The sequence below is a fragment of the Eumetopias jubatus genome, unplaced genomic scaffold (genome assembly GCF_037043125.1).
Source record: "Eumetopias jubatus isolate StellerSeaLion01/CBP00866 unplaced genomic scaffold, mEumJub1_p1.0 scaffold_2, whole genome shotgun sequence".
Taxonomy (NCBI): Eukaryota; Metazoa; Chordata; class Mammalia; order Carnivora; family Otariidae; genus Eumetopias; species Eumetopias jubatus.
In genome coordinates, this window is record NW_028274808.1 from 66,558,122 (window position 1) to 66,585,809 (window position 27,688).

The window sequence follows — 27,688 nt, forward strand, 5'->3', positions numbered from 1 at the left end:
TTCGCCTAAAACAACCCCTTGAGACCAAGGGGTTACTTCAATAAAAGCAAAAGGTCTAGTCCCCTCTTTTATGATAATAGAGAAAAATCAATGACTTTCCTGGGGTATATGGGATATAGTAGCCCTCCTTCGTTCTGACACTGTCCCTTAAATTTAAATAAAATATTAGTTTCTCACACCATTTTGAAATGCATTTATATGACAAGTTAAAGGAGCTTTTAAAATTAAGATTAAAAAATGCTGCTTTTGAATTGGCATTGAATATATCTGTATCTGTGGGATTTTTTTTTTCTGTTTCCCCAAAACTCTACATTTACATTTCAAGAAAAGAGCCAAAAAACATATTGATATCTACCTATGCTATGCCATTATTCTATACACCAGGGGTTAGCAAACTATGGCCCACTGCCTGCTTTTGTACATAACGTTTTATTGGAACACACCCATGACAACTTGTTCCCATACTGTCTATATCTGCTTCTGCCCTACCATAACAAAGCTGAGTGGTGGTAACAGAAATGGCATGCGCCAGAAAGCCTAAAATATTTACTCTCTGGCCCTTTACAGAAGAACTTTGTCCAAACCTGCTATAGATTTTTTTAAAAGATCTATTACTTAAGATAACCTGAGATAACTAATTCCCTCAGACTGGTCTTTGACAATCCCTCATAATAAACAAAAGAAGGAAAATGGGTTATTTGTGAAACAAGTCCATTCCTCAGTGTGAAATGATACTTCACTTTCTTTTTTTCTCTCCATCACCCAACCTCTTTCCCCTTGTCCTGTTTGTTTTATTGTGTTGTGCTTTTTGCTTTTTCCCCCCTTCTATGATGCAATTTCCTATCTTTCTGGGACTATTTAAAAAGCTATACTTCCTTGGACTTTTAAAATGACTGCCATCTTTCCAGAAATCAAGTGCCGAATTTTCTTTGCTTCCCTTGAGATCTTCTACCAAGTCTGGAAAAGATCATTTAAGGATGATTTAAAGAGTCATTAAAATAAAATTAGACTTCAGATCATGCCTTGCATAGCTTCCTATTTAGTCTTTAAACCTGTCAGAATTCCAAAAAGATGGGTCTGTCCAAGGGACCTGGTCCTGAATCAAGTATGTGGTACCAGCCAAAATGCTGGCATATTTTAACATGTTAAATATTTAACTAACTCATTATTTAGGAGGGACCTAGGCAGATGGTACAATCAGTTCAAGGAAGCCAGAGCCACATACTTATATGGAGTAAACAATTGTAGAGATGTACTTACAGGTATACATGATTCTGGCTTTTTCCACAAAAGAGGGGAGAGAAATCAACTGAATCTCTTCCAGTCAGAATTCATTTGCAAGTCCATAGACAAGAATTACTTGTCGTTGGTATCAGTTATCTACAATTTACAGAGCAATAAAATATTTCAAAGGCAGTGAAAGGCTGAAGTTAGATAACCCTGAAAGTTGTGTTATAAATAATGAATAATTTTCCATTGGAGACACCTAATAATTTCTTTGCTCATTCCAAACTTATTTACTGAACTGTAGTACTAGAAATCAGTATGTGGCCTGAACAACATTGAAATCATACAAAAGGAAAATCTTTAGACATAAACTATATAAGCCACTGTTATTATTTTAATTATGGAGCCAAGAAGAAACCAAATTAATTGAAGAAAAGAAAATATTACTAAAACATTATATATTTTTGCATTAGTATCTACATGGAGATATATAAATATAGGTGTATGAATATTAATGCATGTTATCTTCAAAGAAAGGTGTTTTTGTTTTCACTGCTTATAACAGGTAACTAAATCAAGAAATTAAATAAATAAGAATTTTAGAGTTTAGGTAAAGGCAAACATCATGGTTTTTCTTTTTCCTTAGCTACTAAAAAGCCAGGCATTGTTTTAAAATGTATTTATTAGGGGCACCTGGGTGGCTCAGTTGGTTAAGCAACTGCCTTCGGCTCAGGTCATGATCCTGGAGTCCCAGGATCGAGTCCCGCATCGGGCTCCCTGCTCAGCAGGGAGTTTGCTTCTCCCTCTGACCCTCCCCTGTCTCATGCTCTCTCTATCTCATTCTCTCTCTCAAATAAATAAATAAAATCTTTAAAAAAATAAATAAATAAAATGTATTTATTAAATAATTCTGCAACTCATTTGTAAAATGATTGTCTTTAAAAATAAGGAGTTTGTAATTCATTTGCATCTGAAAACATACATGAGGACAACCACTTAAGTAATCCCCTTTTACTATTTATTCATGATGTGAAAACTAGGAATTTTACATCTCTATTGACTTTAGAAATTTCACAGATTTAAAATTTTTTTCTTATGTAACTTATTCATAGCTCATATGCTTTTAGTTGTAGCAAAATTAACATGAGAAGATTCAACTTAATGAAAAAGCAACTTTTTACTGTATAAAGTTATCTTGAACTTACCTTTGATGAAGTAGCCCATAGGCTTTTTCTAAACAGTAGTCAATACACTATCAAAGGAATATATCTCTACAAGCATTGTTATTGCTCATATTAATATAACTGCAGATTTTGTTTTATGCATATACACACACACATGCTTGCATATGGTGAAAATAAAACTGTCAGCTGAATTTCACAGTAAACTTTGCAGTTCAGAGAAAGGCAACATCTCTTTTCCTTATATTCTTCCATGTAATTTGCAACAGTTAGTCAGTTTCTCCCTTTTCAAGAAAGAGACTATAGTGCATAAAGTTGTATGATAAAATTGTCTTCATTTCTTCTCCACCAAACTATTGAGTGCTTTAGCAGTCTCTTTTTAACAAGTCTGTGTCTTAATAGTCCTTGAAAATACATGTGATCATGGTTTGACCATTGTCACCTTCACTTCACACTTTACAAGTGCCCTTCTTTATTTTTTGTTTGTTTCAAGTTTTTACCTAAATTCTAGTTAGTTAACATATAGTATAAAACTGGTTTCAAGAGAATTTAGTGATTCATCACTTACATATAACACCTGTGCTCATCATAAGTGCCCTCCTTTATCAGCCATACTTCAACCGCCATGCATTTGTCAGTGACTCATTAGTCCAATTTATCAAACTGTTTTTTTTCCTTCTGAAATATAGAGATTCTGAACTATAACTATGTTTCCTTCTCTCTCATTGAGACCTCTACCAGGATATCCCAAAATTACCTCAAACTCATCTGATTTAAAAATTAATTTATCATTTCCTCTATATTTATTTGCTCATTGTCTCATAGGTCCAATTTCTATGGATGGCATACACAGTCTACACTTAATGTAGAAACCTTCCAGTCCTCCGATTTACAATGCTTATATAGTTTTCCCTCTGTCTTTTCTATTACCTCACTATTTTTGGTCAAGGTCATGATGAGCTATTGTTAAAACATGAGGTATATCCATGGGGCACCTGGGTGGTGCCGTCGATTAAACATCCAACTCTTGGTTTCAGCTCAGGTCATGATCTCAAGGTCATGAAGCGTTGGGCTTCACACTCAGTGCATAGTCTGCTTAAGACTTTCTCTCCCTCTGCCCCTCCCCCATCCTATCTCTCTCTCTTTCTCAAATAAATAAATAAATCTTAAAAAAAACACGATATATATCCATAAGAAAGTGCATGACTAAATAGATATTTGTTTCTTATCTTGTGTGACTAAGTATATGTGAATTAAAAGAAAATGTCAAATACTGTCATATTTCTATGATAATATATAACATTGACAAATTGAACAGTTAAAATTTATAATCTTCCAGATAACCAAACTGTCCAAAGGACCCAGGGCTCATGGATAAACTTCAGGAAGAAATTAACTCAACTTCAAACTTCTGTAGATAAATTTAGCATTAAACTTAATGCTTAAGAAAAAGTACTATAGTCCTATAAGAGTACATTTCTGGATTTGTTCCAGACCAAAGTACTATGCTTAATGTCTGTTTGATCTACATTTCCCATGTGGAAGTATTACAGTTTTTCTCTGTGGTTTATCAAACTTGCCTGGTAATTGTATTACAATTTGATTTACATTTTTTGAAGTTGTGAGCATACAAAATCATGATGTTTAGATAAGCTTGGTAAGTCGTTCATGTCATTATTAGTGGTGCTCCTAATGATTGTTGTGGAAAATAAAAATCCTACCAACCAAAAGACTTCTCTGTCCCAATATAGAAGACAAAAAAATGATTTATTATTGTGTATGCATATCAGATTTCATGCATGCAGGCAGCCCTCAGAAGATTAAGTTCTTGACAGAATTTCACACACATTTGTACAATAACAGAAGAAAAACAATTAAAGCTTCTCTATCTTCTTGGGGCTCCTGGGTGGCGCAGGGTTAAGCATCTGCCTTTCGCTCGGGTCATGATCCCAGGGTCCTGGGATTAAGTCCCACATTGGGCTCCCTGCTCAGTGGAAAGCCTTCTTCTCCCTCTCCCTGTGCTGTTCCCCCTGCTTGTGCTCTCTTTCTCTCCGTCAAATAAAAAAGAAAAGAAAAGAAAAGAAAAAGCTTCTCTATCTTCTCAATAGACAAATATATACAAACTTGTGAGTTCTGTATACCTCACAGGAAACTTTTGAGTTAATTTCTGAGTGATGGGTTTACAATCCTAGGGTTAGAAATCCTCAACCTTTCATGTAATGTCAAATGTCAAGCCTATTATTGGGCTTATTATGCTTTCAATGATATGGTATAGTAATTGTTCTTACTTCATAGGGTCATTATAAGATTAAAGGAGTTATCTTTAAATTCTTAGAACAGTACCAGCACACAATTGCTGTGTAAATATTGGATTAGAAATCATTATATGACTATGGCTTCACATATATGAATGGCATATCTTTTATAACATCAATACAAACAATAAAATTTTCATTGACAACCACATATTTGAGTGATGTGATAAAATGGTGGGGAAAGATTATTTAGGTTTCAAAAGTACTAAGAGACCTATTCTCAGTGAAGTTACATGAGTCTTAGTTTTGATTACATTTGGTGCAGGGATAGATTTACTTTTTTTGTAGTCTGGTTAATTTTAAATGATTTCGTCAAATTCTTTAATTCTTGGTAAAATAGGTGATGGGTATTCAGGAGGGCACTTGGGATGAGCATCGGGCGTTGCATGGAAATATTGAATCACCATATTGTACACCTGAAATTAATATTACACTGTATGTTAACTAACTGGAATTTAAATAGAAACTTAAAAATAAGGTTCTCTGCCTCTAGGAGAAAATCATGGACCTTAAAATGTACTAAGTTGTTTGGGCACCTCGGTGGTTCAGTCAGTTGGGCAACCAACTCTAGATTTAGGATCAGGTCTTGATCTCAGGATTGTGAGTTCGAACATGGATATAGGTAGAGCGTATAATGCTAAGAGAAATAAGTCAGAGAAAGACAAATACCATGTGATTTCATTTATATGTGGAATTTAAGAAACAAAACGAGTGAGCAAAGGAAAAAGAGAGAGAAACTGAGAAACAGACTCTTAACTGTAGAGAACAAACTGATGGTTACCAGAGGGGAAGTGGGTGGGGGATGGAGGAATAAGTGATGGAGATTAAGGAGTGCACTTTTCCTGATGGGCACTGGATGGAAGTATTGAATCACTGTATTGTACACTTGAAATTAATATTGTATGTTACCTATAATGTAATTAAAATAAAATAAAACAAAATAGAAAAAAAATTCAATTCTAAAGGGAAAGAGGTATATTATTAAAAAGGAGATTCTAGGGGTGCCTGGGTGGCTCAGTGGGGAGTGTGCTTGGGATTCTCTCTACCTCTGCCCCTCTCCCATTCTCTCTCTCTAAAATAAATAAATAAACCTTAAAAAAGGAGATTCTAGATTTAAAAAAATAAGTTTACTCCATTTATTTGCTAAAATTTTTCTTTAAGATCACCGATTACCTACAGTTTAAGGAATTCAGTGCACATGTTTTATTGTTTGTCTTACTTTCATTCTGAAACATTTGACATTTCATCATACCCTCTTTCTTGAAAAGTTCTTCTCCCTTTAGCTTCCTCTTCAGTACTTTCTTATTCTACTGCAACTTCTTGGATAGTCCTTTCTCTTTTTCTTTATGAGTTATTTTTTCTCTATTTGCCTAGAGTTTATTGTTATGTTTATCTTTCATTTTTACAAATAATCCTCAACAAATTTCCTGAATCCCATATATAAGTTGATTTAAAATTCAGTTCTGAAGATGAAAGAAGTAGAGAATAAAAGACAAAAGGGATATTGTTTGTATATAAAAATCATTCTGCTCCTTTCTAGCTCTGTAACTTTGAACAAGTTATTTAATTTCTCAATGCCTTAATTCCTCATCTATAAAATGGTGATAATTGCATTGTTTTTCTTTTGGGAATGTTGTGAGGGTTAACTGATTTAATATGTATAAAGTTGTTGACACAAAGGAAACCTGCATTACATGTGATTTATTGTTAATAGCAGATGTTCCTATTTATTACTAAAAATCCGTGACAGAAATTTTATTAAATCTATAAATTCCATAAGGTTTTACATAATTGTATAACTACTTCTTGTACATTTCCATAGACTGTAAATGCCTTAACTGCAAAGCCTTTATTTTTATTTTCTTTGGATTGCCGGCAACCACTTGAACTTTCAAGGAAATTTACAAGTTGGGAAATGAAAGTATTAATAGAGATCATTATGATGATCACATTACTCAATTAGATTAAAATTAGAGTGTAACAACTCAAACTTTATCATCTTCCCTCAAATTTTAAGTATTAGTAAACAGGTTCTCAGCATTTAAACCTCAGTTCCCATTGCCTCTCACAAGCATTCTGATCTCCACTTTGCTTGTGGTCCCAGGTCAGCATTGCCAAACTCCACCCTACCCACTACTAGTCAGATGAAAGGAGATACAGACCCAAAGTCAAATACAGAAATCCCCACGTGGGGCTATTGGAATAGTCTATGATGCTTTTTCCCATTCTTTTATCGCACATTCCTCTCGCTTCCTGATGCATACACATGTGCACATGCACATACACCCACAATCACAGGCACACACACACACGCTTGAAGGCTTCCTTTTGTGCCACTTTCATGGACACCCAAATTGCTACCTATTCTTCTAGATTTGATTACTTCTCTCTTTTGTCAGTGATTTCTTTGCGATTCCGAAAACGTTCTCAGTATTATTTTTTTTACTGAGAATGGAATAATGCAAAGTTGACTTAATCTGCATCACAAAGTTTACGTTTTATTGTAAAAAAGAAGTTCTTGACAGAATTGCTAAACCCTAAAATTGCTGAACAACAGTAGTTATTTCACGGTCTTTGAAATATAAGACAGTTTCTCATCTCTCTAGAAGAGATTGTTTTCCATCTTGTCTTGAAAGAGCATGAGACTTCAAATACTGTTTTTCAACTCCATGCTTCTCAGACATATTTAATAATCTTTAGAATTCTTTTTAAATTGTAGATTCTGTTAAAATCTAATTGTCAAAATTGACAACATTTATAAAGTTAGTATTTTCTCTAAAAATATGTTCTAAAAATTCTTGGCTAATATAATACTTTTTCCTTTACAGATTACATTAGGGACTGTATTTTCTATACTGTATTTTATATCACATTTGCTATCAGTGGTATATACTACTTTTCAATGTACCATTTAAAGACATTATCATAGGGGCCAGTATAAGAAAAATCCTTTGTAAGATAATTATGTGAAGATTTTAGAGCAATTGCAGTTATTTTTGAAGACATTAAGCTAAGCAATTATTTTTACTAACTCTGATGTTGCTAGTATTGTCCTGGTTATTTTATGGGAAATACTGAAAATCTGTGATGCATTGTTAGTTCAATGAGCTTATACTTCAGCTCGGAGATAAAATTGCAAAGTTAAAACTTCAAGATACAAAATGCAAATATACATCATGTTATACACTGAGTGCTCTAAAAGGAGAGATAAATGAATATCAGAAAAATAAAGACTTTTGTAAGAATACAAATATGAACTTAGTATTATTAAGAATAGAATTTTTTAAAATGCAAACACACACACACATATACAAACGTCTTCAAAACAAATTCAAATGTAAAAAGCATACTTCCAGTTAAAAATATGTTATCCTATTTTGAAACCAGGTACATGGATTCAAATGTAAAATCCAACATAATCTCACCCTTTGCCCTGGGCAAGTCATTTCATCTCCCTGTGCTTCAAAACCTGTGAACTCTCTAATAGGAATGTATAGCGAGGATTAAAACTAAGATAATGTATTTAAACAATTGGAGCTGTCATGTTTTTCTATGCTCTTCATAGAATCAATTACTTTGGCATAGAGAAAACGCACATTAAATATCTTGTTATTAGATTTGATACAAAGGAAAATTTTCTATCCTACCATGAAAATAGCCCATTATTTTAACCTTGTATGAATTGTAAAGTATGCAAGTAGGAACATAAAAATTATGTACCAAATATGTTATCTATAAGAGGTATCAGCTTCTTACCATTAATACAATAGATGATTCCTTTTCAATAATATTGCTCTGAAAATAACTTAGTTCTTTTGTTACAGGAAATAACTGCAAGGCCACTGAATACAGCAAGATGAAAAGTATGCTTTTAGGCTTACAAAATCAAAAATATATTACACAAGAAAATGAAAACCCTAACGGTGGTGACATATCTTGGAAGAAGTTGTTGGTGGATCAAATGTTTAAATATTTTGATGCCGACAGTAATGGACTTGTAGATATTAATGAACTAACTCAGGTATGATTCATGATTAAATTAACAAGTTTATTTAAATATAGCATGTACAATATCTTTACATCTGTGTGAATTTATTCCTTATTAATAAAATATATATTTAATCTGTATTATTTGAGAGTGTGGACAAAACATATTTTTAAGGGTAAAATTTGATTACTGTTAAATAACAAAGATTCAACTGAGTAAATTTTAAAGATTTAATTGACTTTATTAAACAATACTTGAATTGGGCAGCATCCCATTTGGCAAATAGAGGGGTGCTTGGACAGTGTTACAAAATGGAAAGTTTTTGTAGAGGGAGAGTGGGGCAAGAAAATTAATAGCAAAAGAGAAAGATAGTTCCAGGCAAGGCCACTTTCCCTTAGGTGGAAAGGCATGGGCTATTATCATGTAGATTACCTCATCTTCTTTTGGGGGATCTAAAGGGCCCAAGTGGCAGACTTATTGGTGCTGATTGAAAAATTCCTGACTGACCTATTAAGACTACATTTCTGGGGGAGGTTGAACTACAATTAGATTATGTATTAAGCCACAGTTTGGGGATGTGGCCTAAGTGATGCCATTTTAGGGCTTTTTTTTGTTTTTTGGTTTTTGGTTTTTGGTGGTGTTTTTCTTTTAACAATATTAACAATTAATATTCTATCAGCAATGTTAATTTCAAGTAACATTGATATAATGTTTTGTAGTTTAAAAAGCAATAACTACTTTTGATAGGTTTCTATACCTTAAATACCTAAAGGAAACACCAGTTCTTTATCTTACAAAATTTATAAGGTATCTTCAGATATACTGCGGAGCTTTTGTAACATTTGATTTTCTATATATATTAGTTTTTATTAACATATCTACACCATGGTAACGATTGGTTGGGTACAAAATAAGATCTGACCAAATCCAGTTATTATCAGAGTAGCTCCATCTAAATCCAAATGGAAAAACTGTTCCTCATTAGAAAATGGCAGTGACAGCACTTTAACTGTACCTGTTTGAAGTTTGTGCCACGTCAAGTTTGTATTCACTTCCTAGGACAGCCACAACAAAATAACGCAAAGTGGGTTTCTAAATCAACCTCCCTCTCCATTCTGGAGGCTCAATGTCTAAAATCAAGGTGTTGGCTAAGCCATGCTTTCTCTGAAATATCTGGAGGAGGATCTTTGCTTGTCTCTTTCAGTTTCTGGTAGTGCTAGGCATCCTTGGTATTCCTTGGCTTGTAGATAACATCATTCTGCCTCTGTAGTGACATAGCATCCTCTGTGTGCCTGTCTTTGCAACATCTTGCCTTTTCTTAAAAGGACATCAGTCATACTGGATTAAGGAGCCACTCTACTCCAGTACGACCTCATTTTAAGTTGTCTAATTACATCTTCAACAGCCCTGTTTCAAAAAAAAAAGTAACATTCTGAGGCACTTGGAATTAAGACATCAAAATATCTTTTAAGAAGATACAACTCAACCCATAATAAAGTTCATCTGCTACAAAATTTAGTTTTGTTATTTCTGTTTCCCTTGATCTGGACTTGCTGTATGTCTGAAAACTACCCTTCCAATTCATTTGAAAGTTATCTTCAGAAACCCATTTATATCTTGGCTATCCGTGAGGTACATGCAAGGAAAGTTCTGGGAGGTTACTGACTTCCTTCTGAATACATCCCATACCACATAAGTCATTTCCACCTTCAGCAGTGTATGGTGAAAATGTCAGTATCTCATCTGTCAGTAATCAACTATGAAAAAAAAAGAAGGAAAATAACAACAGAAGGTTATAATAAACACTTTAAAAGATAGAATAAATACCTAGATATGTATAGCACAAATATTGTTTTTTACTTGTGTATTTTTAGTTACAGGTACTCTTCAAGAACATTTTGCCAAATATTATAACCAATAATACATATGATTTTATTTAAAAACTTAGAAACATATAATATCATAATTTAATATGGAATTTTAAAATAACTTAGAAGGGTAAAAGGGTAAAAGATCTTAATGGTGTCTCTTAATAATTTACAAGCTATTATTAGCAGAAATGTAATATGTAACTCCAAGATACTGCCAGTGACAAGTAAAAATTACAGAATATAATTTGGCTTTGAGCTTCTACAATTGCAGCATGAAAGCTGGCTGCACACATTCTATTTTTATTCCACATAATGAATATATATTCTAGAGTTTTTCTTGAAGATTTTCAAGTAAATTAGAACCTAGAGGCCTTTCTAGTTGAGAGTGAAAATGCATAAAAAATGTAATAGATAAAATGAGTAGGATCTTTAGTTTCACAGCTAACAATTTGTCACAGCAAGAAAATATTTGCTAAAATGAACTGACCAGTTATAGAAATAAATCTCATTCAATCCATCTCTTCACCACTCTAGCTTACCATAAACATCTGTAACTGCACATTTAGTCTTTCAGTCTGAGGCTCGTTTTTGTATGTTAAAAACACCCAATTATAAGATATAAATTTATAGCAAAGTGATATTTTGGACTTTCAAAAGAATTGTGTTTTATGAAGTTGATAAAATTGATGGTAGCACACTGATAGATTTGCCATTGGCAAGAGTATCTGGAAGAGTTAAAACAGGTTATAACGGAAGAAAGGAAATCAACAGAGATTAAGATGACATATGCATGATCAAAAGAGACTGCTTCAGATGGAAAAGAGTGAGTGGTTCTAAATTTTTAAAGTCCTATAATATTTTTTTCAAAATAATCTTTTTGATGATCAAAGTGTAGTAGATAAGAACTTTGATTATAGAACCTGGGGTTTAAATCACATCTTTACTACTTACTACCTGTGAGCCTTTGGCAAGTTACTTAAATTTTCTGTGACTCAGTTTTCCTTTCTATATATTGGCAATAATAATAGTACTTATTACATAAATTTGATATAATATTTATATTATTTACAATATGTATGCTTCCTAGGAACATGATTAGCACATAGAAAATACAGTGTGGTAGCTATGATTATATTTGCAAAGCTAATAGCAGTATGCTCCAAACTAGGTTATCATATTCCAATGTATGAATATGATAATAGCTCATAAAATAAAATAATAGCTGACTGCAAAAGCCTCAACAAACATAAAAAAATATTTTTTCATAGCATGATCACAAACCTGACGTCCCCCCCCAAGTGTTACATATATGACTAGTGTAGTCTGGCACTCAGCTACATAGTAACACATTTGTGGTTTTAAGAACATATATTTTTCCTAAAACAGACCTGAATGTGTGATGCCTGAAGTAAAGATTTCAGGATGAAGTGACCTAAGGTATGAGTATGTTCTTCCTGGCCAGTCTGGGAGGTAGGAAAATGTCACTAGAAGTGTGACCATTAATGATCATTTGTTGTAAAAAAAAAAAAAAAAAGAGCTCAGACATGTTCTGGATGGTTTATTCATATGTATATTGAAATCGCTGGGAATATTAAGAGTTAAGGTAGGCAGAAAGATTGTGAATCAGCAGCTAAATTTATTTGTGAATTATGGGGAGAGGATGGAAGAGAATTTTGTAGCTGAATGGCCTGTGATTCAAAGAAGTAGGTCTTTTCTATCTGTCTGTCTCTCTCTCCATCCATCCATTCATCCATCCAACCACCCATCCATCTCTCATTTTTTTATCTATCTAATGAAGACTGGTTTGGGAAACAGAAATAATACAGAAGTGCCAGTTTAGTTATTGATGATCTTCCTTGCTGAGGTAGAATGGATATGAGAGAAAAATTGGCCTCCAATTGTTAAAATTATTAGACAAATGGTTTTCTTAAGGGGCAGCCAGAATTTCTCAAAGTTAATGTGGTGAAGAACATGTTTTTATAAGAAGTGGAAGGAAAAAGAGAGTTTTCTGATCAGAGAGCAGGTCACTATGTTGGGTTTGAGTTGGGAAGGAATGGAGATTGTGTCGGAGAAGGAAATGTACACAGCAATATGGGGAAACTTGGATTTCTTAGGGTCACAAAGGTAAACCAGGGTATGAAACACAAAGGAATTTGTCCAGATTGTCCCTTAGAAGGGACCGGACAACTGTGTCTTGCACTATGGCCTGAAATGTGGATCTTTGGGGTAAGATGAGGGGACACATAGGCAGACTTCACCTGGCAGAATGGCACCCTTGAATTTGTTAGCAGTGTTAAAAGACAAGCTGAAACATATTAAAATTTTAAGAATTTATCTGAGCAAAAATCAATTTCAATTGGGCTGTGCCAAACCAGAAGTGGTTAAGAAGCATTCCACTCAGAGGAGCTAAGGGAAAACTTTTATAGAGAAAAGGAGAAAGCAAAGTAAGGAAATGGTTGATTGGCTATAGCTTAAGGCATACTTGGCTATTTGTGATTGGTTGTCAGTTTTGAAAAGTTGAGGCATTTACAGGCTTAGACTCTGGGTGGTTTACATAGGCACCAGGGCATTAGAGCCAACTCAGTCTAATGGCTTCCTTGTTTAACTTAACAGCAGTAAACATACGGTTCTTAAAGTGAAATAGTGCTAACAGCTTGGAAAATCTACTCCTTCGGCCTCTCCCTATTTCATAAAATAACCACCCGTAGAATTTAAGTAAGCAAAATCATTCCCTTGTGATTCTCAGTTTAAATAAGCAGCTGTATTGAGTATATTGATTTAGCTCTTTCTTCATTTAGATTTTGTCATCTTAATAAGTTGATTCACATTAGGCATGCATATTAGAATGAAATATTTTCTTAATGTGCACACATGCCAACTCTTTATTAAAATAATAAAAAGAGCTACTTGTTCACAGGATTTAGATTATGTTATACATATTTGACTTAAAAAGCTATTTGCTCAATGACTACCATATGTGAATACATTTACAAAATTCAATAAAAAGCAAGAATAAATAAGACCAGATATTTTTAAGCTATTAGGATGGGCATGGCAAAGATGTTTTTGCAAACTTTGTCCATACAATTTCCTTTAAAAATGATTAGAGCTGTTACATAAGGAATGGACAATTAATCTTTATTTTGAGTTGATAAAGCCTATTACAATTTTAAAGATTTTTTTAAAAGGTTCTAGTGTCTAGTCAACATATTTATTTACTATAAGATTGGTAAGAATTGTTTTGTCCAATAGATACAAAGTATTTATTTTAGTGGGAACAAACTAAATACAAATAAACAAGCACTTGTCTGGATAGAGAAGGGAGATAAGTGAGAACTTCCAGGGAATGCCATGGTAATTAATCCTATTTAACATTTTAAAGCCCCATAAACCTTCTGGTAGACGAAATAAGGCAGCAGAAAACCAGGTGTTTTACTTAGAAGGTCAGTGGCAATGCCAGTAGGTAGATCTTCCTAGTACTGGCAATTTCCTTTCAAGTGCTAAAGATTTCAGGAGGGTAATAACAGCAACAGTGAGCACTTAACAGAGAAAGGTTAAGGTCTGTGATTGTTGGTTTAGTTGCAGCTTGAGGCTACAATTGTAGTCTAAAATTACTTTCAATTTTATCTGGAAACATTAGTAATGAATTTCAAATATCTTTTTTATGCTATTCATAATATGCACAAGACAATTGGAAAATTAAAATTTTGTTTTAAAATATTTAAACATATCATTTATAGCATCTTTCCTGTGGAATGTTAAAGTACATTTAAAACTTGGGCATTCACATTCAGAAAATCCGTGTGAGCCATATAGAATGCCTTAAAAATAAAACATTTTTCTTCTTATTAATGTTATCTCTTCAACAGGTCTTTCAAGAGAATTAATGTTGGTCCTATTGATTTTTTAAATGTTACAAAACCTAAAAAACTTAAAAGATGTAATTAATTTTTATGTAATCCTTTTCTTCTAATACAGCTATTTCAGGATAACATCAGTTGTATGTGATTAACAATCATAATTTGTAATGTTAATTATTTACTCTCTGCCCTTTCACCCTGTTTATTTTTTAGAACACTGTTGACAATCTGTAATTATTTTATTGAATTATTTGATTACCTGTTCCCACTTATCCTCTCTAGAAAATTAACTCCATGAAGACAAAGACTATGTCATTCTTATTTACTACTTTATCTCCAACCCCTAGCATAGTTCTTGGCATATGTTGGTTGTTAAAAAGGGAAAGACAAAAGGGGGAGGAAGGGAGAGGGGAGAAGCAGAAAGCTAGTGTACAAGGAGATGTTTAGAGAACCAACTAGTAGAGAAGCCAACCCATCCATATCGAGTATGTAGGAGAGGCTTAAAGATAACGCCGGAAGAATATGTATTTCTAACAAAGTATATCTATTTCCTGACCCCTTAAGCTTTGATGCAGTCTACACATTTGTCAAGTAAAGAGTGAATATATCTTCTTCTCCTCAACTTCACAAATGTGATGTATTTCCTTTAAAACAGAGGACCACTGAGCTCTGATCTACTGAGATCACTGTTACTATGACATGGTCATGATTAGTTTGAGGAAGAAGAGCTGGCAAAGGGTGAGGAAGAGCTCATCCTCTGATGTGCTCTTTAACAAGTGATTGGTGTGTCTTTCCAGGAATTTACAGTTGCTGTTTTTCTGTCTCCACCAAGGAGAATAAAGAAAAAGGCACAGAACTGGAAGATCTACTCCATTGTCCTAACCTCACCCTCATCACCATGACCTGACCTGAGACCATCAAAATTGATCCTATGTATTTTACCTCTTTTATGAAAGTCAGTATAATAATTTTTGATTTCTAAGTCATGATATATGCCCAGAAAACTAATATGCACACATCTCCACAGCAGGGAGACAATCCTCTTCACCCACCTCCGGCGTTTTCTTTTTTTCTTTCCAGTTTTATTTATCCTCAACTTATTGTCTGACATGCTATATATTTTACTTATATATTTATTTTTCCCCCTTTACTAGCATGTAAGTTACACATGGGCGGGATTTTTGTCTGTCTTGTTTTCAGAGTCTAGGAGTCTGACACATAATAGATAGTCAAAAATGATTTGTTGAATAGATATCTAAATAAACAAATGAAGAAGAATAATGGAGAATAGTTTACTTTGGGAGGGACAGGGTTTTTTGTTGTTGTTGTTGTTTTGTTTTGTTTTGTTTCGGGACAAAAAAGAATATAATATCAAAACACTGAATCATCCTTGAGTTATTACAATTCCTCATACAACCTTGACAGTTCTATTACTTTGAAATTAAATATGTATCCCCTTTGGGATACTGTGTACCTGAGCTCCCTGGATGATAGACATTCTACTAATACTTCTATTTTGTCACACTGGCTCCAATCTCTGTGGAGCCTAAGATTCGTGTAACCTGATTTTTGATCATTAAAGAAAGTGAGACTCTTTAATTGTCTTTTAGCCTTAGACAGTTCACCAAACACTGATACATTTGAGAAACATACTCAATATTTTACAGTAGATAACAAAAAAAAAATATGAGTGGTCTCCTTGACTAAAGCTTCATTGTAGGATACTTAGATAACAGTATATTCACTGAGTCTGGCTCTGTCATCACTAGTCCAGAAATAACATGTGTTTTGAGGAGTCTAGACTGGGAAGTTTTTGGAACCAGTACCAGACATAAATAAAAGACATGCTGACAACTATAAAAGCCCTACAAGTTTGCATCCCCTGTGTCAAAGAATGCTTAATGTATTACTGTGCACTTGGGAAGGAAACCTGCTTATTTTCTGTCATACTTTCTTGCAGACAATCAGACACTCATTACTTTAAGGTTATCAAAACTGTAGATATCTAAAGCAATTTCTCCATGCTGGTTGAAAGGTCACAGGAAAGTATCGTCCTCATTTGGAATACCCTGAACTATATACAGATCCATCAGGAAACCTAAAGGAGAGAAGTTACTAGGAAATATGTTTTAAGTAGGCTGCTTTTGACCAAAAAATGGAGAAAGCATGTATTTGAAATATTGATGTTAAGAGAAAAATCACCTCTCTCCTGCCCATGGGCATAGACCAATATAGGTGAACAGAGTTGGGTTTTTTTTTGGTTTTGTTTTTTTGTTTTAGAAAACTTCTAGCCAGGACCATTTGCTTCTCTCGTGTACTCATTAAAAGAGCACATCCAGCTTAAATTGTGTAATCATGATCAAATCAAGATCAAGATCAAATCAAGATCAAGCTAGTCTTATGCCAACATTCAGGAAAAAAAAGGTAGAAGTTCATTCTCTTTGTCTAATACATGATTTAGTTTGAGTAAACTATTAAAATAGAAAATATGAGACAGAAAATGATGATTTTCTCCAGGTTTTTCCATCTCTGTTTCTTTATGAACATGTATGAGAATAAACACCACTAAAAAATATTATTAAAATACCTGACCAAACCCTGGTGTCACTGCATCCTTAAAATTACTACAATGTTTGCATTGCAGATCTTTAAGAGCATAGTGAGGTAAGATGAAATACGTTGTCCCCTTACCTGCCGGGAAAGAGTAATTTTCCATGATCTAACAAATAACAGATGGAGAATGACTGAGAGCTCTGTTGCTTTCTAAATAGAAAAGCAGAATTAGTTTTCTCATTAGGCTTATAGGAGAGATGGCTTCAGCCATTAGGTAGTTTTGTTAATCCTTCCAGCTGGACTGTGCAAGAGTGTAGGGCTTAATACTCCCTCTCAACAATATCTATTTATATGGATCAATTAAAGCAGATAAATGTTTTGCCTTTTTCCCCCCTCTAAGGCAGCAAATATCAGCTTAAACAATGAAATGTGACTATGTTACGCAAGAGTAGATAACCCAATATATTGTGGAAGTTCTGTTTGGCAATGTTCAGGTGGAAGGAGGCTGGAGCAGGCTGGGGCTCTCGTGACCCTTATGCTAAACTCCATCCTCAGAGCTGCCTCTGTAGCTCATCCACACTCAGGTGTAACTGAACTTTTAACATGGAAGTGTTCCCCAAAGGGTTATAAAAAAATAGTTTGATAGCACCTGAGAATTTATAGAAGTTAGTATCACTAATCCGTTGATTTAACAAAGAAATTCTGAAGCATACTGCTTTATCAAAAACAGTAATACATTGTGAACACACAGAACTGCCTGTGCAAGCTGGTGTGGAAATCGGCGGTGAATTGTTTGAATAAGAAGGACATCACATTTTTAAAAAAATCATTATTTTTGACTTTAAATGATTACTTTTGAGTGCACATTATATGTTGTTTCACATCTAACTCTACATGAGTGTATGTTTGCCTGTTTATGTGTATACATGCGCCTGCATGTGTGTGTGTGTGTATAATCTTCACGATAGCCATTTGAGATAAATGTTACTATCTTCAATTTCTAGTTGAGGAATGGTTAAATGATTTGCCAGAAATTATACAACTGTTAAGTGGCATTGGCAGAAACGGAACCCAGAGCTGGCTGACTTCAAGAGCCTGCATTTTCTGATTACATGGCACCGCCTTTTAAAAAACACACTATAATGTGCAGCTGGACTACCTCTATATGCGGGAGAATAGGAAAAACCATGGACACAGCTATGCAGCCCCCTGGATGGATAGGAATGTTTGAAAAATCTTGGGGAGCTCTTTTATTTGAGAGGTAATAGTCAAAGCAGTAGGGTATGAAAAAGCTACAGCTTCAGTCCATAGGACAGAGCACAGAGTAGAAAAGCAGTTTGATGATTTTTCTTACCCACAGTTGGATAGATTTTCATCATCAATCGGTGCATTAATTCTCTCTGGCTCCTGGAAATAGTCATTTGCTTAATAGCTCTTTTGTGACCGAGAGAGTTAATGCACAATCCCAAACGGCTTAACTTCCAGCTGAGGAGGAGTTTAGGCAGAGAAAGGAAAAAAAAAATCTAACTTCATTTTTCACAAATATTTTGAAGATGAAACTTAGAACAAACAATCTCACTATTTTTGTTGAGAAAGAGCCCTGTTTTATTTTGACAGAGGTCACTGAGACATAGGAGGCAATTTTCATGTGGAGATATTTCCTTGAGTCACTATAAATGGAGCAAAGAAAATGAGTGAAATACAAAATGTTCTTGTAAAGTTCAGATTTTTCTGGGTCCTACTGTGAAAATTTTGTGTTAGAAAGTTTGGACTAAATTCTAAGTACCTATCTGAACTTTTTTAACTTTATATGTTTGGAATGGTTAAAAATAATCATCCAGTAACCGAAAATCTGTATTTTTCATAGGTTCTGTTCTTTGCCCTACTGCAGACTTAAAATGATCTATTAAATGATTATTATGTATAATTAATTGTGCTATAGAAATGTTTAGATGGTTATAATTGTATGGCTTAATTTTTTTGTCAGGTGATAAAACAGGAAGAACTTGGCAAGGATCTTTCTGATTGTACTTTGTATGATCTACTGAAATACGATGATTTTAACTCTGACAAGCACCTGGCTCTTGAAGAACTTTATAAAACATTCCGTGAGTATAATATTCATTCTCTAATTCTTCTTTGTTCTTTTTCCTGTTTCTTTACACAATACAGTGTGTTTGTTTGATCTCAGAGTACAAGCTGTTTTTTTAAGAGAAGTGATAAAGATAATTAAAGTACTTAACTCTGTTGAAATATATGTAAAAGCTAAGGAGTTTAATAATTCTAAAATGAAAAACTGGGAATACTTGATAACCCTAGAAATCAGTTCTTCCTGATTTTATTTGAAAACATCAATTCCAAAATGTTTTTTCTAAGGTTTGGAGTGGGAGCAGTGCTTGACTGGTTTTCACCATATATCAAAAACAATTTAATTATTTATGCAGGACTTTTTCTTTTTTACACTATTGGGAAACTAAAGTAGATTACTAGATAGAGTTTGTATTATGTTAACAAGCATAGGAATGGAAAATTGTATTTATGTTAAAGTACTTTGGAATAATTTATATATGTTTCAATTGCTTAAAGACTTCTTACAATTGACTATATGGACTTTATAAAAGGGAGTTATAAAGATGATCTCTCTGTCTTAAAAAAGTTGTCTACCAGGTTATTTTTTAAAAATAATTCAAAGAGGAAAGACTAGGGGACAAAAACCAGAAAGGAAAGATTTAGGAGATGTGTGCAAAAATTAAATTAACTTGTTAGTGTTTTGAAAATCACCAAAGAATCAAAGTTCAACAGGATTTAATTTAGCACTGAAACCAGTATTTTTTTAACTCTTCTTTTTTTATTTTCTTTAAATTTTTTAATTGTTATGTTAATCACCATACATTACATCATTAGTTTTTGATGTAGTGTTCTATGATTCATTGTTTGTGCATAACACCCAGTGCTCCACGCAGAACGTGCCCTCTTTAATACCCATCACCAGGCTAACCCATCCCCCTACCCTCCTCCCCTCCAGAACCCTCAGTTTGTTTTTCAGAGTCCATCGTCTCTCATGGTTCGTCTCCCCCTCTGATTTCCCCCCTTCATTCTTCCCCTCCTGCTACCTTCTTCTTCTTCTTTTTTTTCCTTAACATATATTGCATTATTTGTTTCAGAGGTACAGATCTGTGATTCAACAGTCTTGCACAATTCACAGCGCTCATCAGAGCACATACCCTCCCCAGTGTCTATCACCCAGCCACCCCATCCCTCCCACCCCACCCCCACTCCAGCAACCCTCAGTTTGTTTCCTGAGATTAAGAATTCCTCATATCAGTGAGGTCATGTGATACATGTCTTTCTCTGACTTATTTCACTCAGCATAACACCCTCCAGTTCCATCCACGTTGTTGCAAATGGCAAGATCTCATTCCTTTTGATGGCTGCATAATATTCCATTATGTATATATACCACATCTTCTTTATCCATTCATCTGTCGATAGACATCTTGGCTCTTTCCACAGTTTGGCTATTGTGGACATTGCTGCTATAAACATTGGGGTGCACGTACCCCTTCGGATCCCTACATTTGTATCTTTGGGGTAAATACCCAGTAGTGCAATTGCTGGATCGTATGGTAGCTCTATTTTCAACTGTTTGAGGAACCTCCATACTGTTTTCCAGAGGGGTTGCACCAGCTTGCATTCCCACCAACAGTGTAGGAGGGTTCCCCTTTCTCCGCATCCCTGCCAACATCTGTCATTTCCTGACTTGTTAATTTTAGCCATTCTGACTGGCGTGAGGTGATATCTCATTGAGGTTTTGATTTGGATTTCCCTGATGCCGAACGATGTTAAGCACTTTTTCATGTGTCTGTGGGTCATTTGGATGTCTTCTTTGGAAAAATGTCTGTTCATGTCTTCTGCCCATTTCTTGATTGGATCATTTGTTCTTTGGGTGTTGAGTTTGATAAGTTCTTTTTAGATTTTGGATACTAGCCCTTTATCTATCTTCTATCTATCATCTATCATCTATCTATCTATCATCTATCTATCATCTATCTATCATCTCTCTTAATATGTTATATGTACATACATGTATATATTGCTTTCCAGAAAGGCAGGAAATAGTATATGTACTTAGTGTGAAAAAATCTGTTTTGTATTATGCCTCTGCCATCTATCAGTGGTCTGATATTAGGGAAATTAGTTAAATATCTGAAAATTCATATAAACAAGGATAGTAATTTTGTTATATGATAATTTTATATTAAACATTAAATTATATGTTATGTAATATTTGCTACAAGCAAAATAATATATGTGAAATAGTTGCAGGTTACAAAGCTTTAAGGCAAGATATCAGTGTGCTCTTCAGATTTAATTAAATTGCATTTCCATTTTGAATTAAAAGTCAGGATAACAAGGCAGGATGACTCCATAAACAGTTAATCCCTTAAAAGTATGTCACAAAGAGAGACAATATTTCAAAGGTAACAATAGGAAAGCAGTATTATTATTATTCTGTGTTTGTATGAAGAAACTGAAGCACAGAGAAGTTAAGAACTAAGTGGCTGAGTTTTAATTAAACCTCTGTCAGACTATGAAGTCTATGTGTTTTCCACTAAACTTTACTCCGTAATAGGCATTTGTTTGTATGCTCATGGTGGCAAGGAAAAGATATTACGGTTTATCAGGAAATAAATTTTGTTTATATTGTTTTATATTTATATTATATTCATACCATCCTATTATTATATAAATGCTATGTGCCAGATAGAAGGGATAAACATCATAAAAAGACCTACATAAAATATTAAGTGAATTGAGAAAATACTCTTCAGTTTGGGAAATCAAACAGACTTTTTGAAGATGGTAGCTATTGAATTAATCTCCAGGATGAGTGAGTATGGGCTTTGGGGAACAGGAGATGGGAAATTGGACAAAAAGAATAGTATACATAAAAACTCAAGTGTGTGGCATATCAGGTATTTACAGAAACTAATTCAACTGCAAGATCTGTTCCAGTTCTGAAATGCTATGAAAATATATCAATTATTATTGCTATTTTACTAACTTGTTTTATTAAACAAGCAGTCTAATCTACCAACTCCAATCCCTCACCCTTACACTATGCAGATACATGGATTTGACTAAATAAAAGTAATTGAAACTTGTAGCAAGAGCAGAAAATATTTTTAATGGTATGCAATTGATCAAGCATCAATAAGATAATTAAGTGGATGTCTGTGTAGAATTTTTATTCAAAATATGGTTATTGTTGGTAATGAAATGGTGGAGCTAGAAACTAAAACAATAAAAATAGTGTATAAATAATATTATTTTTATGACAGCACAGCAAAGACTGATTAATGATCCCTGGCAATATCAGTAAGTAAGAATCTTGTCCAGAATATTGCTGCTTGCACCTATTTCAGGGAAAAATTGATACTGCATTTTGAGACATGATTTGATGTTGCTAAGGAAGGCAAGGTGGATCAGTTTATTGTTCTGATAAAGAAAATTCTGCAATTCAGGAATCTGTATCATCAATAAAAACATTCAATAGAGAAAACAGTAAAGTTTTGTCTATGAAGGAGCTACATTATACTAGGAACTGTTGAAGCTGAAAAGGAAAAAAGTCTATATATGATTTGGGTTAACTATTAGAAGGTAATGTGGTAACAATTTTATGGAAATTATTTATAGTAAATGCAATGAGCTTAATGAATATTGTAATGTTTCTGCCATTAGGTCAAAATTATGTATAACACAAAAGGTCTACATTTTTAATATTCTAAGTCATAAAGAGATAGTAGGTAATGAAAGCACTTGGCAATCAGCAATCATATTCTGATCTTTTTTTCTTTTTGTATAATTGCAAAACTATTCCTTAACAATGGTAAAATGATGTTCACATAATCATTTAGGGAAGATAATGTTTTTCTAAGTAATGCTGGAATTATATGGAATATTTTAATATTCTTTCTGGTTTCGCCAAGCAATTTTCTAGAAAGTATTATATTATCAGTGTTGTACTTATTTAAACAGGTCATCAAACTATACAACAATCCCTCAGAGATAGCAGAATTAATTTGTATGGATTGTGTCTGCATTAACAGAGATATTTATACTTCTTCAATAGGAAATATATATCTATTTCTTTCTTCCCATCTGTTATAATACTTTACAACTAAACCCACTTTGGTCTTGTGAAGTTTAGTGACAGGTTTTTTATAATGGCATGATTTCAAAAAGTCACTGTATTATAAAACACTAAGGTAGTTTCATGAATAAAAATGTGTAAAAATAGTGAGAAAAACAGTCTATTAAAAAATCATGTATTAAATACCCATGTGTATAGACTGCTGTGATAGTTAAAACAACTTAAAAAGATTGTTTTTCTTTCCCTTAGGAATATATAATCTCAGACAGACAATGACAAAAATGACAGATGTAGTATGGATAAAAATATATATATATTTTTTACATCCAGAATGATTCCTCCAGGTAGTTCCTAAAGAAAACCCAGAAAACTAAAAAGTCCCTAAATGAATGTACAGAGGAATAAACTAAGTCTAGAGAAGTTAAAACAAAACAAAACAAAACAAAACAAAAAACCTCTTGATCCAGTATTTATTTGCTGGTAGATACAGATTTTTGGAGTTCCAGTTTATCATTCTTTCTGCCATGTGTAATAAAATGGAAGAAAGTAAAGTAAAAGGTAATGTGCAAACAAGAAAAGGTTAAAGGTAAAAAATAGGATATCATCAACTGTATAAGGCTTTCTGTAAAATAGCCTTTTTCCCCCCTCCTTTTTGAAAAGATGAATTATTTTAATATTTTACAATAGGCATTGGATGGTATTCTTAATTTTTTTCTCCAGAATTTTTGGCATTATTAGAAAGGTATTTAAAATAAATCCTCAGTGTTAGTATCAAATATTCTAAATTATGCCTCGTTTGATTAACAAACTTGGAAATCTATTTAATGGGATCAAATAATTTTAAATGAAGTCAGTGACATAGTTTTGAATACTTAGAGGAAATACTAAATCCTCTGGTCAGATGGTGAACACCTTTCACCCAGGCATTTTGTTGTCTTGAATATTTTCAGTAAGGCGTGTAGATTTTTTAGTGCAAAGGTTTCTTACACAATTAAAAATGAGTCAGCAGAGCCATCATTAATCATAAGGACTTGAATTAACATACAAGGAAACAGCACTTTATTTTCTTCCCATTCAAACTTAAGTTAAAATGTTTGATTGTTTGATTTACATGGAGCACTACATTTTCATTTTAAATCTGTAGGTAAATCCAAATGATTTGCCATCAAACATGACCATACATTAAATTAAGGCATTCAGTTTCAAAAGTGATATTCAGATAAATGTTTATGTTTACTTATTTTTGTAGTCAAACTCAGTTAAGATGATAAAGTGCCATGATAGGATGATTGATTTTAGGAATTAATTGTTTTTATTTCTAGCTAGCAAAAATGGTGCAATTGGCTATCCAGAAAATAATATTTGTTTTGAGAATGCTTTCTATGTACTTTATTTTCTTAAATTATAAGTTAAATTATAAATTGAGAGTTAAATTATAAATTGTTTTGACTCTAGTTCCAAGTCTAAAATTGTATGAAATAAGGAGTTTGCAATTCTGATAGATTCTTCAAATTCCATTAAACCCTTATGAGTTGCAGTTCCCAAAACTATATACATGTATTTCAAGATATATATGTATTCTAGTAGTTCAAGTTCTAATGTCACACTTAAATAAATCTCTATGAATTCAAAATGATCTTTATGTGTGGAAGGATCCAAAAAAAGATGTGTTTCTACTAGGCATGAAATAATTAGTTTTTTGCAAGTATAATGCATCGACGGTGAGCATTTATATTGAAACTAATTGTATAATAGTTCTCTCTTCTTTCTTAAAAAGAATAAGTAATTAGGAGTCTAAAATTTTAAAATATTAAAAAAAATGGAACACTTATTTTAAATTGCCTAACTATTCATGATTATACTCAAAATGTCATCTCTTTTTATATGAAACACTTCTTAATAGGATATAGTTTTAATAATGATATTATAAGGAAAAAATCATTTTCTAGGAAATCACAATTGCTATAATAAAAATATTACTTATTGGAACCATCTAATAATCAGAGCAATGAAATATGAATATTATGTTAATATTCATAGATATTAGATCATTAGTATATGAAAGACATTTTTTGAGAAAAATAGCAGAGTTTAGTGAGAATTAAGACTCTTACAGTAATATGGGTTAAAGGTGATAGGGCCAGGACTAAAAGAGCAATAGTAATAATACAGAGAACTGGTCATATTTGGACAATAACTCACAAGCAGAATCCTCTCAACTTGATGAATGATTGCATATGCATGGTATGGAAAGGATAGGGTCAGGGATAACGTCTAGGTCTCTAGCTCACATACCAAGGTGAGCAATGATGCTATTCATTAAAGTAGGGCACACAGGAAGAGAAGCAAGTTTGGGGACATATACTGAGTTAAATTTTCAACATATTGGCATATTCACATAGAAACCCTTGGTTGGAGAATATTGTGCTCTAGAGCTCACGTGGGAGTTCAGGACAACAAATAGAGATATGGGGCATATAGTTAAAATTTGATACTCTGGCAGGGAATGGAGTGTCCAAGGTGAGTATGTAAAGACAGAAGAGATGAGCAAAAGAGCAATAGGGACCTAAAACTTAAAATTAATTAATTAATTTAAAAACAAAACAAGCAAACAAAAAAGCAGAGAGGTAGGAAGTCAACCAAAGCACTACACCGTCATAAAATTTTAATAAGAAATTGTTGACCAGCAATTTCCTTGCCTGAGTTCAAAACAAGAGAGTACATGACAGGTAAATAAATGGCCACTGGATTTGTCAGTAAGGAGGTCGCTGCTGACTTTGGGCACAGCATTTTTGGCAGAGATGTAGAGGTAGAAGCAAAAGTGCTGGTGGTTGAGAGGTTAAATGTAAAAAAAAAAAAAAGAAAAGAAAAGAAAAGAAAAAGCAAAGTGAAATAAAGAAAAATTAAAAAAACATGCCGGGCAAAGAAGCAGAGCATGCAAGCATACATTGACATGCTATTTAGATAAAATCCAAAATAGGTAAAACTCATCTATGGTTTTAGTAGTTCACGTGATGGTTGCCTTTGTAGGAATTGGCAGGTGATGGGGTGGGAACATAAGGCGAGAAGGGGATTTTTAGAATGCTCATAGCATTCTACTTTTAGCCTTACAAAAAATCCCACACTGGTTTGGGAAAGGCAATGTTAGACATTGATATAGCTACTATAGAATAGCCTCACACACAGATCATTGTAGTATGAAACCTTGCAGCAACTTTAATTGCCTGGAACATTGGAAAAATAAGTCCTCTACAACATACTTTGATTAAAAAAATAATTCACTTGTTTGTATAATTATAATTTTCTATGTTAGAGTTTATAGATATGCCCTGACTGTTTTGGTAAATAAAACTCAGCACCATTCACTTACAGGTAATTTCCACTTTATATTACTGTTACTCTAAGTTCTTTACACCTTATAGGAAAAGGACTGTCCAACATGATTGTTGAGACCCAACCTATACACATGTATTCCAAAAGGACAAATTTTGGTCCTAAACAAAATAAATTATTTTTACATACCAACTGTGAAGATAAAGACAACAGGTAAGGCAATACCAATTTAGACTATAATTTTAAGAAGAAAGAATTATTGGTTTTTTTTTTTTTTTCCATTTTAAGATGACCCTGTCTTCCCAATAGTTAAGATTACCTTAATCTTTGGTAGCTGGTGCACCTTTATGTTTCTTCTTTTGCCTATAGCCTCTTTCATGATTTCTCACTGGTAATTTTGCTTGCTGACCTAACTATTTGGAACTCCTAAAAGCAGACAATTAGATATTTTAGCTTCTCTTTTATTTCAAGTGAAACACTTATATTTATTTCTTAAAGTATTGACTCTTTTTTGTCACATAGATATTGAGAGCAAGGCCTTTTCTGATGCAAAATAAAATTGAAATAAGAAACAATAAAATGGAAATTGATTATTCATTCTTATTTTTCCACACTGCACCGTATCTTGTCAATCATAACTTAGCGGGTCTGACTTAAAATTACTTTCCCCTGACTTCAGCACAGTATTCAACAACAGAGTTAGCCTGAGGCTGTTTTGGACTTTCAAAATCATTTCTGTAATTCATTGGTACTTTGGCTTTGTTAACCCTGTTCTTTACACCGTTTTCTCAGAAACTCCTTGAATTGAGCCTTGCATTGTGCTTGTGTGGTTCGGAAACCCTATCTGCATGACATCTTCTTCATAATGGCTTTCCTTTGGAGATCACCAGCTACACTACTGCCGCAGATCTGATCTATTTGGGCATGACAGAGTTGCTGCAGCTTGGCAGCAAAGCCTTAGCTTCAACTTAAAGTATCTCAGGGGCACCTGGCCAGGTCAGGCAGTAGAGCATATGACTCTTAATCTCCGGCCAAGAGGTCAAGCTCCATGTTGCATGTGGAGCCTATTTAAATAAACAAACAAACAAAGTATCTCAGATTTCCAAACTGAGTTTCTACTAATGGGATTAATTTTTAACTGGCTAACTATTGTTCAACAGTTTAAAACAATGTGAATGTAATGTATCATATTTTAATTACTAGCTG

At 33.5% G+C, this 27,688-nt stretch overlaps 1 protein-coding gene across 3 annotated transcripts in view; it reads left to right on the forward strand.

Annotated features, from left to right (window-relative positions):
• Window positions 1-27,688, forward strand: part of FSTL5 (follistatin like 5) — a 692,987-nt gene that overhangs the window by 307,200 nt on the left and 358,099 nt on the right. For all 3 annotated transcript variants that reach the window (XM_028104409.2, XM_028104410.2, XM_028104411.1), the window contains exons 4-5: window positions 8,548-8,744; window positions 18,983-19,103. In XM_028104409.2, the coding sequence (XP_027960210.1) occupies window positions 8,548-8,744; window positions 18,983-19,103 (318 nt within the window). The remainder of the gene's footprint in view (window positions 1-8,547; window positions 8,745-18,982; window positions 19,104-27,688) is intronic.